Source organism: Somniosus microcephalus, chromosome 1 (assembly GCF_052327205.1).
Source record: "Somniosus microcephalus isolate GS21.2 chromosome 1, FLI_Smic_1.0, whole genome shotgun sequence".
Classification (NCBI taxonomy): domain Eukaryota; kingdom Metazoa; phylum Chordata; class Chondrichthyes; order Squaliformes; family Somniosidae; genus Somniosus; species Somniosus microcephalus.
This window is the reverse complement of record NC_140987.1, coordinates 39803055-39816057: the sequence shown is the minus strand read 5'-3', so window position 1 is coordinate 39816057 and position 13003 is coordinate 39803055. Positions and strand designations below refer to the sequence as shown.

The 13003-nt window shown below is 50.3% G+C and overlaps 1 protein-coding gene across 3 annotated transcripts in view; it reads right to left on the bottom strand.

Moving 5' to 3' along the window:
- The window catches only part of wdr17 (WD repeat domain 17), a 242168-nt gene that overhangs the window by 165771 nt on the left and 63394 nt on the right, over positions 1–13003 (bottom strand). For all 3 annotated transcript variants that reach the window (XM_085977976.1, XM_085977929.1, XM_085977981.1), the window contains 3 exons: positions 7669–7791; positions 2570–2757; positions 2237–2405 (listed from right to left, as the gene is read on the bottom strand). In XM_085977976.1, coding sequence (XP_085834102.1) covers positions 2237–2405; positions 2570–2757; positions 7669–7791 — 480 coding nt within the window. The remainder of the gene's footprint in view (positions 1–2236; positions 2406–2569; positions 2758–7668; positions 7792–13003) is intronic.

Sequence of the window (13003 nt, the reverse complement as noted above, 5' to 3'; positions counted from 1 at the left end):
GTCCCGTGGGTGCCGGATAGCACAAAGTTTCCTGCAGTCCCACTCCCCTGCTCTTTCCCCATAGCTCGGCAAATTTTTTCCCCTTCAAGTATTTATTCAATTTCCTTTTGAAAGTTACTATTGAATCTTCTTCCACCGCCCCCACCCCACCCACCCCCCGCCCTTCCAGGCAGTGTATTTCAGATCACAACAACTCGCTAAGTGATTTTTTTTCCTCATTTCCCATTCTAGTTCTTTTGCCAATTACCTTAAATCAGTGCCCTCTGGTTACCGACCCTCCTGCCACTGGAAACAGTTTCTCCTCTTTTACTCTATCCGAACCCTTCATGATTTTGAACACCTCTATCAAATCTCCCCTTCACCTTCACTGCTTTAAGCAGAACAATCCCAACTTCTCCAGTCTCTCCCACATAACTGAAGTCCCACATTTGCTATTATTCTCTGAGGTGGTTGTCAGACCCTAGCTTCACTCACTTTGTTTCTCTCTATCTATGCCCTCTGCTGCATTCTTATAACAGCTCCTTATCATAGAATCATAGAAATTTACAGCACAGAAGGAGGCCATTCGGCCCATCGTGTCTGTGCCGGCTGAATTCAGCCTAATCCCACCTTCCAGCACTTGGTCCGTAGCCTTGTAAGTTATGGCACTTCAAGTGCATATCCAAGTACTTTCTGCCTCTACCACCCTTTCAGGCAGTGTGTTCCAGACCCCCACCACCCTCCTCAACTCCCCTCTAATCCTTCTACTAATTATTTTAAATCTATGCTCCCTGGCTATTGACCTCTGTGCTAAGGGAAATAGGTCCTTCCTATCCACTCTCTCTAGGCCCCTCATAATTTTATACACCTCAAATAAATCTCCCCTCAGCCTCTGTTCCAAAGAATACAACCCCAGCCTATCCAATATTTCCTCATAGCTAAAATTCTCCAGTCCTGGCAACATCCACATAAATCTCCTCCATGACCTCTCTAGTGCGATCACATCCTTCCTGTAATGCGGTGACCAGAACTGTAAGTACTCTAGCTGTGGCCTAATGAATGTTTTATACAGTTCAAGCATTGTCTCCCTGCTCTTATATTCTATGCTTCGACTAATAAAGGAGAGTATCCCGTATGCCTTCTTATCCACCTGTCCGGCCACCTTCAGGGATCTGTGGGCATGCACTCAAAGGTCCCTCTGTTCCTCGACACTGATGCTTTATAAAGCGCTGGTTAGGCGACAACTGGACAATTGCGTCCAGTTCTGGTCACCACATGTTAGGAAGGATGTGAAGGCCCATGAGAGGGTGCAGAGGAGATTTACCAGAATGGTTCTGGGTATGGGGGATCTTAGCTACAAGGACAGGTTGGAGAAGCTGGATTTGTTTTCATTAGAGCAAAGGAGGTTGAGGGGTGATTTGATAGAGGTGTACAAGATTATGACAGGTTTGGATAGGCTAGACGGGGAAAGGCTGTTCCCACTAGTTGATGGTACAAGGACTAGGGGGACACAGATTTAAGGTTTTGGGAAGAGATACAGGGGGGATGTGAGGAAAAACTTTTTTACGCAGCGAGTGGTGAGGACCTGGAACTCGCTGCCGATGGAAGTGGTGGAAGCGGAGACACTCAATATTTTCAAGGGGAGACTGGATAGGCACTTGAGGGAAATAAACTTGCAGGGCTACGGAGATAGAGCGGGGGGAATAGGACTGACTGGATTGCTCTAGAGAGCCGGCACGGACTTGATGGGCCGAATGACCTCCTTCTGTGCTGTTATGACTCTATGACTTCTCAGTGTCCTACCCTTTATTATGTAATCCATTGCCTTGTTAGCCCTCCCCAAATGCATTACCTCACACTTCTCCGGATTGAATTCCATTTGCCACTTTTCTGCCCACCTGACCAGTCCATTGATATCTTCCTGCAGCCTACAGCTTTCTACCTCACTATCAACCACATGGCAAATTATTTCCCTCTGTCTTTCCTTTGATCTGTAGGTTCTTAAAACCCAAGCCTCGGCATCACCGAATCACTATTGCTTGATTTGATTCGTCTTCACATGCATTATTTGCAATCTTTGGGATGTGCGGCCTGATAGCTTTAACCCTTCACCTGGGCTTCTCAATAAAAGGAATAGTCCACATGAGGACAATGTGGTGCAGCTTCAATGGCCCCACCCGCTGCTCGGCATGATGTGTACTTGGTATTTAACAGTACAGGCATGCGGCTCCTGAGAACATGACCAGTGATATCTTACCTGGAGCCCAGGACAGGGAGTAGATGACGCCCTCATTACCAGGTGAAGTGTAGACTGCTGTCAAGGTGTTTATATCCCACACTTTTATTGTCCCATCAAATGATGCCGTGGCTAGGAGGTTGGGGTCGTCTGGTTTAAATTTACAGTCAAAGATTGTTTCCACGTGACCCTGGAATACAAAATAAAAAACAAGACCTGTTTTGGGGTCTGTTAGCCTTTTCTAATTATGATTGTTTAGAATTATTTATCTTTCAACCATTACAGCACAAAGGATACTAATGATATAGCCACTACGGGGGCAATTTAAAATAAACAGTCTTTCCTGGAGCCTACCAAATCTCTCAGAAAGTTCCACTTCTTAGCTCCCATGTCATACAGCCCGACTCCGCCATCCATGAAGCAACACACAGCATGCCCAGGCGGAAGAGAAAACGCTTGATTTTGAGAGAGGGTGGGAGGGGGGACGGCTTCACTGGTCGATGACGTGTGGTGGTTCTTTGACGGTGAATGTGCGGAATGGTCTGAAAAGGACATCGTGAAAGTTCATTTCTAACATTTTTGTTTTCCCCTTTGAAAATAGCTGTCGTTAACCTACAGCACTTCAACAACACGCCGAGCTACTCAATAATCCCCATTAACTGGCACTGAGGGACATTAGTGTAAAGTTTTGGGGAGCTTTGTTCTTGAAAGCGTCTAGAAACATAGAAAAATAGCAGGAGTAGGCCATTCGGCCCTTCGAGCCTGCTCCACCATTCAATAAGATCATGGCTGATCCTCTATCTCAGTACCATATTCCCCCTCTCTATTGCAGTTTTATTCCTCAGACATTATACCCACAGAGATATTTTAGTTTTATTGTTATGCAACTCATTTAAAAAGAGGATACAAAATATTGACAAATCATTTGCTTTTATTTTTTTTTTAAACTTCTACAATTAGATGATGTTCATTTGTTCTGTTGCCATGCAATTATTGAGGAGCAGGATTCTGTGTAACACAACAGCTGCTATATGGCTGTGAGGCCAGGCCTCAGGCCTATCGGGCCTTAGGGTTTCTACCCTCGCGAATCTAACTACTGGGGTTCTGGCGAGCTGCTACTGACTGCTCAATGCCTGGTGCTGTTGTCCTTGTTGGAAAACACTAATTGAGGCCTAACTCTTTTAGGCCTGAATTGATTGTCTTTTGTTCCCTACTGAAGTTTCGACATAAGGCCCTCAAGGATTTTCCCCTGTCTAAATGTTAGTGAATCTTGCAAAAAAAGGTACTTTTTATGAAGTTTTTGATTCTTTGCCAACAACTCTATTACATCAACGCAATTGTATGCAATTTGCCACCAGATATTTATTCGAAAGAGTCCCCTGTTTAATCATTAGTTCTTTATTTGTCCCCGTCAAAACTGAACATTCCTAAAACTCCAAGGGCTCGATTTTGCCATTGGGGTCGGGCTGAGGCATGTCAGGTGGTTTTCGTGTCAGGACCCCAACTCCGATGTGAAGTGAGAAAAAAGTGCGATTTTCCCCTAATTGGGCACTTGATTTCCAGCGTGTGGGAACCCCTGGCCCAATTAGACTTTCCATCCTGAAAGTCGCCTCCAATGACGTCATCAGTGCTGCTGGATTTAAGGCCTGCAAGCAGCCTTGCTTCTTCTGGAGACTGGAAATGCTTTGGACATTGTATGAAGGACTTCATTTACCGACCATGTCCACCAGCAAGCAAAAGTGTGCACCTCGCTCTGATGAGCCCTCCCTCCATGCGCTGGTGCAGGGAGCAAGATCTAATAAGGAGGTGCTCTTCCCTTCCTCAGGGAGAAAAAAGCCACCACAACAGACTAAAGCTGTGTGGCTGCAAGTGGCCCAGGAGGTCAATGCCATCTCTATGTGCCGCAGAACCTGGCTGCAGTGCAGGAAGAGGTTTCATGACCTTCTCCGCACAGGAAAAGTGAGTATGACCTTCTCATCACCCTCAATCTGATCCCCATCGCCTCTCCTCACCAGCACTCTGCTTTGCCAACCTCTTCCTCCACATCCCACTTGACACTGACATCCCTGCACCCTTACCCATTCCCTCTCTGTCTATGGTCACATTCACTTAACTATTCGACCATGCAGCCCTCACACTCCCTATCACTGTGATGCAATGACAACAACTTACAACACACAGGGAGGGCCCTTTGTCTCCTTCTAAGCATCTATGCTATGGATTCTCTACATTCACTCCTTCATTCTCACTCAAACTCCACTTGTGTCCCTCACTGCAGGAAAAGAGAGCCCACAATAAGAGGGAAAGATGAGGACAGGAGGAGGGCCACCCTCAGTAGCCCAGCTCACCACCTCGGAAGAGGCGGCCCTGGAAATTGCCGGGATCGAGGAGGATTCCCAAGAGGGGGACGGACAGGCAGGCGTATCACAGCAGGCTGGTGACAGAATAGTTTGGCATCTCTCATTGACATTGCATGAGTGACTGATAAATCAATCTGATAGAGCATCAGAATAATTATGATCATCTGCACAATTCAATCTGCATGCAACCTTTACCTCACATCTCTAACTCTTTCCTTTACTCCCCCACAGGACCATCGAAAGCCCCCGTCCCCACTGTCCAGGAGGAAGAGCCTGAGCTTCCAGACTCCTCAGAGGAAGCTGCAACCTCTGAGGGCGCGCCGTCAGCAGAATTAAGCATACCCTGCGCCAGCGCAGGCACTCACACCTCGGTGGGACCTTCGGGACATAGAGTAGAGTTGTCACCTGGTGTATCACAGCTCACAAGTGAGCATCAGCAGATGGTGGAGACAGGGACAGCAGTGGAGAGTCCTCGTCGCAGTGGAGAGGACGCTCCCAGCTCGGCTCCACTGTATGTCAACCCTGTGCCTCCGGGTCCATCCAGAAGGAGAGCGGTGCTGGAACTCCAGGAACAGGTGCAGGAGTCTCTGGCAGGTTTTGTCTCCAGGGTCGCTGCGAGTGTGGAGCGAATGGAGGAGTCCATAGCGACCATGAGCAGAGCCTTTGTGGAGTCATTGGCGCATGAACGCATCACCACGGAAAGGATAGCAACCTCCTTGGAAAGGATGGCTACCTCCATGGTAAGGATGGCAACCTCCATGCTAAGGCTGGCTACCGTAGAGGAGAGGATGGCTACGGTAGAGGAGAGGATGGCTAAGTCCATGGAGGAGCTTAGTCGCCAGGGTATTGAAAACATGGTAATTGTTCAGAATAGACTGACATATCTTGAGGAGCGATGGTCAGCTATTAAGCAAACAAACCAGACCTTCATGCAAGTCCTCTGGAGTAGGACTTCCAGTGCAGAAATGGGTCCTCATGGCCCCCCTGCAGTGCAGCAAGGTGCTGTCCAGCCACTTGCTAGCTCTGAAGTGGGGCTGCTCCATGAGAGGGATGTTGGTGGCATACAACAAGTGGGGGCTCCTCTCCCAGCGCTCACACTTCCATGCCACTGCAGAGCCCTCGGTCAGAGCCCCACCAGAGTCCCCACCCAACTGAGATCAGCATCTCAACCCCTGCACAGCCGCAGGAGCAGCAGACTGTTGCCGAGCCCTCACAGGTTCGCAACCCCAGAGGACGCCCGCCAAAGGTGTCGAGACAGGAGCAAGAAAGTGAGCAAGGGGCCTCCACATCTGCTGAAGCCACAGGGGAAGCACCACGTAGGAGCATGCGTAAGAGGAAGATAATGCTCAAATAGTCACAAGAGTAGTCACTTGGGTGTAATGTTGTGTTTAATTTTGAAAAGCCATCAGTTGCTTATTGTCGTAAAAAATTCTGATGGCAAACTGTTGCAGCTGTGGCGTGTGCCATTTCGCTAATGGGACTTCCACATTGAGGGCTTAGGGCGACTTGCAATTGTCAGTATGGTGATCAGAGTGATAGGAATCCGCAGGTTCTTGGCCATTGTCGATGGTCTGATAAGAAGGTGTGAGGCAAAAGTGTTTGATTGTGCAGGCTAAGCAAATCTGGCCAAGATAAGTGCGTCCCTTGCATTCCGGGCAGCAATGTGGTCGCGCGCTGGCGCCTTCTGGCCTGTGCAACTTCAGGTGGGTGAGCAGCATCTTGGCGCTCCTGTTGTTGCTGCTGCTGTTGTTCATGGTTCTGCTGCTGCCACGGCCGGTCTTCATCCGAATCTGATGTCCAGGAGGAAAGGAAATAAATGGTTCCCTTGCTTCTGGTATATGCCTCAGTTGAGGAAGCGCTCAGTCAAGGTGGCGAGAGGGATTCCCAGGAGGTCACACTGGAGATGGGTGTCAGGTTCCAAACTTCCACAGCAATGGGTATGCCTGCTAAAAGTTCCCCCAGACCTGAGACAACAAAGTTCTGCCACCTGCAAATAATGATTGCTGAAAACTCCTTTTTAATGGTGGAGCTGCAGCTGTAAGTAAGCAGTCCACTTGTGAGGCCGCCAGGATTCACTGGCGTGTTCCAGAGGAGACGTGCAGGACGTGGGAAAAGTGATAAAATCAGAAAGGCCTCTCAAAATGGGATTATAGAGGCACTTAACTGGTTGTTTAAGGGCCTTAAGGGCCTATCCTGCCTCTTGGAGGTGGGATGGAAACAGGGTCAGAAAACACACATTTGGGAAAATTGCTCGGAGGTGAAATGGAGGCAGGATCAGGGCCCGCCTGCCATTTTTTGCGATTTTACCACCTCACACGCCTCCAATCCCGCCTCCTCAGGCCTGGCAAAATCGAGCCCTTGCAAGAGTACATCTGAGAAAGAAAGACAGGTGACGCAATAGTGTTAACTCCAAATTCAATCAGGACAATTTGGGGCATATCCTTCGATTCATTTCTCCCTCGTGCTTATCTAGCTTCCCCGTAAATGCATCAATGCTATTCGCCTCAGCTACTCCTTGTGGTAGCGAGTTCCACATTTTCAGCACTCTGTGGGTAAAGCAGGTATCCTGGATATATTGGTGACTGTCTCATGTTTTATGGCCCCTAGTTTTGGTCTCCCCCTCACAAGTGGAAACATCTTCTCTACGTTTACCCAATCAAACCCTTTCTCAATTTTAAAGACCTCTATTAGGTTACCTCCTCTCAGCTTTCTCTTTTCTGGAGGAAAGAGCCCCAGCCTGTTCAGGGTGAGGCTAAGGCAGAATCGTAAGAACTTTGCAGTTGGCTACCATGCACTCTATCTGCGGGTAATTTTGACACTGGGTACCCGAACAGAGACCCTCACCTTAATGAGCAAAAGGAAATCAGATACCAAAAACACGTAATTTAAAAAGAGAATGCAATTAAGAGTGTAATTCATTGCAAGGGAATATAAATTTGTGCTGTGAAAGTGCACTTATAACAGGTAAATATTATAAACAGATATCAATTCGGCCCAGTATTATTATGGACTGTGGTAAGCAACTTTAATCGATTAACTTTCCAATCCTCACCATAGGCCATGAATGATAGTTTCTTTCAAATTGCTACCTACATTTTTTCTTTGGTGAGGAATTCAGCACATGTAAAGCATGAAACCCTGTCTTCTTCAACTTGAAGTTATCGATTGGTGTTGTTCTTGAGACATTCCAAACACGCAAGACACCAACTTGAGAATCTAATGACCAGAAAAAGAACATTGGAGTACAAGAAAGGTGGTAGGCAAGCATGACAATGAGTCCCTAGTTAATCGCACAGTTTCAGACAATGGGCCACACAAGCTTGTCACTCTGAGACCATGTGGACATGAACAAGATAATATTAGGTACTACCAGCTTAAGTTTCAGATAAAGGGCTGCATAAACCTCTCAACTTTAAGAATAGCAGGAAAGGAACAAGGTGATTTCAGATACCACTGATGTAATCCCACTAGTATCTCTTACAAAATAATTGAGAGAGCGCAAAGAAAGAAGAAAGACTTGCATTTATATAGCGCCTTTCACGATCTCAGGATGTCCCAAAGTGCTTTACAGGCAATGGAGCACTTATGAAGTGCAGTCACTGTTGTAATGTAGGAAATGCAGCAGCCAATTTGCACACAGCAAGGTCCCACAAACAGCAATGTGATAATGACCAGATAATCTGTTTTAATGATGTTGTTTGAGGGCTAAATATTGGCGAGGACACCCCTGTTCATCTTCATAAAGTGCCATGTCCATCTGAGAGGGCGGACGGGGGCTTGGTTTAATGTCTCATTTGAAAGACGGCACCTCCAACAATGCAGCACACCCTCGGTACTGCACTGGAGTGTCAGCTGTACGAAAGGCTGATATTTAGTAGACGAGAATCATATATGTATAACTTCAAGTGTAGCCATTGACCAAATAATATTACCCATAATTACTCCTGGGTAACTAAAAAGCTAAGACTTGTTCAAAATGTAGCTGCAGACAGTGAAAAGCAGTCTTGACTAAGTTTTGATAACAACCAGCCCCAGACTGCGAGTGAGGGTTAAATCATTAAATAACATATTATAATGCTGTACAGAACTTAGAATTTGCTTACCAAAACTAAATGCAATAATATTTAAAAAATAATTAGTATAAGGATATAAAATGAGAGAGATCATGGAGATAAGGTATTTATCTGGTAGATTAAGGTGAGATAGTCTGGATACCTCAAGGCAAGTGAGACAGCACTGATATGGGCCCTTGGTGTAAAGGCCTTGTACCAGGGAGGCTAGAAATGAAAGAGATAAAGTAAATTCCAATGGAGTGAAAAACTATAAACAAGATAACACTGAACATGGCAAAGTTGGTGGAAAAATACTGGAAAGGCGGGATGCTACCTTAGTCTGAGTGACAATGGTATTTTGGCCATTAGAACCAATTATAAAAGGTAATTTTGTTAAAGACCATGGCCTAGAAATTCATTGACGCCACTTTTGGGGCGCTAAAGTGGGGCGTCCGCTAAAGTTTGCGGCCGCCGCCAAATCTATGCCACTTCTCCGATATTCATTAGCTTCGCCCTACTAGTTCGGGCGAGCGCTAAAACTGCTGCTGGACGCCTCTCTTTGGGCGCTAAGCCGGAGGTGGTGATCGATAGCGCCGAGGCCGGGCGCAGCGCAGGTGCGGCCATCTCGTGATTGACAGCAGACACCCTGGCGCCGGCCAGCTCTTAAGGGGGAAGGGTCGACTGTGTCTGCTGCCACGCCCTGGATAGTGGAGCCCTCCAGCTAGGCCTGAACACTGCTGCTGGACCCAAATAGCGCCTGAAGACATGGAGAAGGCCCGTGAACGTGCGCAGCGCTTCTCAGAGCGTGATCTGAGTGTGCTGCTTGCTGCTGTGGAGAAGAGGCACCATGTTTTGTACCCAGACAATGGCAAGAAGGCGACGGTCCGCGTCTACAGGAGAGCCTGGAGGCATGTCGCCAGCAAGCTGTCAGCCAACAGCGACGTCCCCAGGACCGGTGCCCAATGCCGCAAAAAGTTAAATGACCTCACACGCATTGTCAGGGTGAGTACCCTTTCCAATGACCTCCTCATCCTTGCATGTGCACCTCACATTATGGGCAAAGGGACCTGAAAGCTCTAATGGCCAGCCTTCATCCAGCAGCTATGGGACAGGCATGAGCATCAATTGCACATTCTGCACTTAACACACTGGCCAAGCTATTCCACCATGGGAGGCATTGCACACCAGATCATGGCGACACACTGGCCAGGCTATTCCACCATGGGAGGCAGTGCACACCAAATCATGGTGACACACTGGCCAGGCTATTCCACCATGGGAGGCATTGCACACCAGATCATGGCGACACACTGGCCAGGCTATTCCACCATGGGAGGCAGTGCACACCAGATCACGGCGACACACTGTACTTAGAGGCCGTCCTTTCTCTTGCAGGCCAAGCTGGTGAATAATCGCAAGAGCCGGACTGCGACCGGGGGAGGCCGACCCCATATCCAGCCACTCACCGACCTGCAACATCGCGTGGAGCGCCTCATGGGTGGCCGGGTGATTGGGCCCGTTGCATGTGGAGATGCCGCCCCTGTTCTGGGCAGCAATGGTAAGGACATCACCTTTTGCACCTCTCTCGTCCCACTTGCGCATCAGATCTACATCCTTTGCCACTGTCCGACCAATGCGCTGAATGCCACCACTCATGCATCCCGCACTGACGCCCTCTCCTCACTCTAAAGCTACTCTTGTGCCTTCAGATGGTCAAGAGGAGGTCCCTCAACTTGCCAGTGACAGACCCTCCGAGGAGGAGCAGGAGGAGGAGCAAGAGGAAGGCGGCCCATCAGGGGAACCCTCAGCCGCGGCCACCCAGGCCAATGTAGGGGGCACGTCTTCCCTGGAGGGCAGCGTGGCGGAAGTGTCGAAGGGGAGGGGAGCTCCTGGGACCTGCGTGCTGCAGAAAGGCGGGAGGGGGGTGGAAGCTCGGCGGCCTTCTCCCCAGAGGGGGGATGCGTCGGAGGGGAGTCCAATTGCTGGGCCCAGCGGCCTCCAGCAACGCAGGAAGGGTCGGCCAGCTCGGCGGCCTTCTCCCCAGAGGGAGAGTCCGGCCTCCAGTCAGGAGATGCTCTTCGCCGAGGAGATGGAACGCCTCGAAGACTTGTCCGTGGACTCGGAGCGCCGGCACACGGAGCTCATGGCGGCAGTGGCACGGTTGCCTGAGTCCATCGATTCCCTCTCTCGGAGTGTGGCCGAGTTCGGGCCCTTAGAGGCCACCAGTCGGGCGGAATACCGGGCAGATCTGTCAGCGACTGGCCAGGTGATCAGTGGTGCTGTCCAGTCACTGGCTGCTCTGCTGCGGTCAGTGAACAGGTCAACACGGGCACTCACTGCTGCCACACTCGCTGTGTCAGCCAGGCATCGCCAGGGCACCCGGCGCGCTGCAGCAGCACAGCGGTCTGTCCCTCTGCAGTGCTGGCCCGGGCGAGTGCCAGTGTCTCAGGCGACCAGCGAGCTTCTGCCATCCGCCAGCTTGCTGCCATTCCTCCAGCTGCCACTGCCACTCCCCCAGTGGAGCTGCCAGGAGCTGCTGCAGCGACTGATGCTGGCCAGCCACAGCTGCAGCAATCAACAGCCGCCCGCTCGACGGCCAGACCTCGACTAGGCCGACCCCCAAGGGCATCTGCCGTCACGACATGTGCCCCTCAGGAGCCTGCCCCCAGCCTTGCAGCAGCCAATGGCCTTACTTTGAGGCGGAGCAGCAGGGCGGGCAGCGGCCACCCAAAGATGGCCAAGGCATCGCCCTAGCGGGCCAAATAGTCGAATGTGTGGCCATTTGTGTTTGTTTCTTGAGGCCGAGAATTGGATGTTTGTTTTTTGAAGGCCGATGATGTGATGTTTGTTTTTGACGAAGGCCGAGAATGACGGCCATTTTAGTTGCCCTATTTTGTTAACCCTCTCCAGGTTGTGGGAGCGAGTAATGTGTTTGAGTGTTTTTTGGGGGTTTCATCTGTTTTTGGTTTTCATGTGGGAAGGGCCCAGAGTTTGTACAATAAAGCATTTTATTTATTCACATTGTCCATGTTTGATCTTTGAAGTGTTTGTTGCCTTAACCGGCTGAGGGCTTGCGGAGCAGCTGCAATCATGTTCTATCATTGGCACAAGCCATTCCCTGACAGGGGGCCTAGAAGTGACGTTCAATAAGCCGCCGACGGGCGGCCCTTGGACCTTGTGCGTCCCTTGGACCTTGTGCGTCCCTCCTGGGCTGGTACTCCTCGTCCTCGTCGTCCTCATGCTCCTCCTGCTCCTCCTCCTGAGGTGGTGGTCCAACGTGAGGTGGCAGTGCCTGAGTCCTGCGGATAGCCAGGTTGTGCAGCATGCAGCAAACGACGACGAATTGGGAGACTCGATCCTGCGAATACTGGAGGGCTCCCCCGGAGTGATCGAGACAGCGGAACCATTGCTTGAGCACGCCGATTGTTTGTTCTATGAGGTTCCTCGTCGCTTGATGGCTCTCGTTGTATGCCTCTTCAGCAGGGGTCGTGGGCACGCGGAGCGGGGTCATGAGCCAGGTACACAAAGGATAGCCTTTGTCCCCGATAAGCCATCCTCTTGGGGGAGGCTGTGCCTGGAACATGTCAGCTACAGTTGTCTGTCGCAGGATAAAGGCATCGTGGCTGCTGCCTGGAAAGCGGGCATTGACAGCTAGGATGCGCTGCCTGTGGTCACACACCAGCTGTACATTGAGGGAATGATAGCCCTTCCGGTTGCGGTACTCCTCGGCATGCTCAAGAGGTGCCCGCAAAGCCACATGCATGCAGTCAATGGCGCCCTGCACCATGGGGAAGCCCGCTATTCTTGCAAACCCCACTGCACGCTGCTGCTGCTTGTCCACGTCATGGGGAAGGAGATGAATTGATGTCTCCTTCTGAAAAGGGCTTCGGTCACCTGGCGGATGCAGCAATGCACGGCGAACTGGGAGATGTTAGCGATGTCCCCAGTAGCGGATTGGAAGGAGCCGGAGGCATAGAAGTTGAGAGCCACCGTCACCTTCACTGCCACCGACAGAGACGTCCTGCGCATCAGCTGTGGCTGCAGATCTCTCTGAAGCAGCCGGCAGATGTCTGCAACCACCTCCCTTCGGAATCGCAGCCTCCTAACACACATCGCGGCAGACATGGTCAGATAGGAGGTCTGCTGGCGGTATACCCTGCGTGGGTAAGGCCTCAGTTGGCGACGCCTGTTGCCCCCTCTGCGTCTAGCCAGGGCTGCCACTCTCTCACGGCGTCTGTAAGCCCTTCTGGCATAAGGCTGAAATTCAGCGTTGCCACCCAATGCAGCCCCCATTATATGCTGGCAAACACTGAGCTCTGAATGAAGGCAAAGATAATTGGTAAGCTCTGGCCTGAGCCAAAAATACCTGTCCAAGT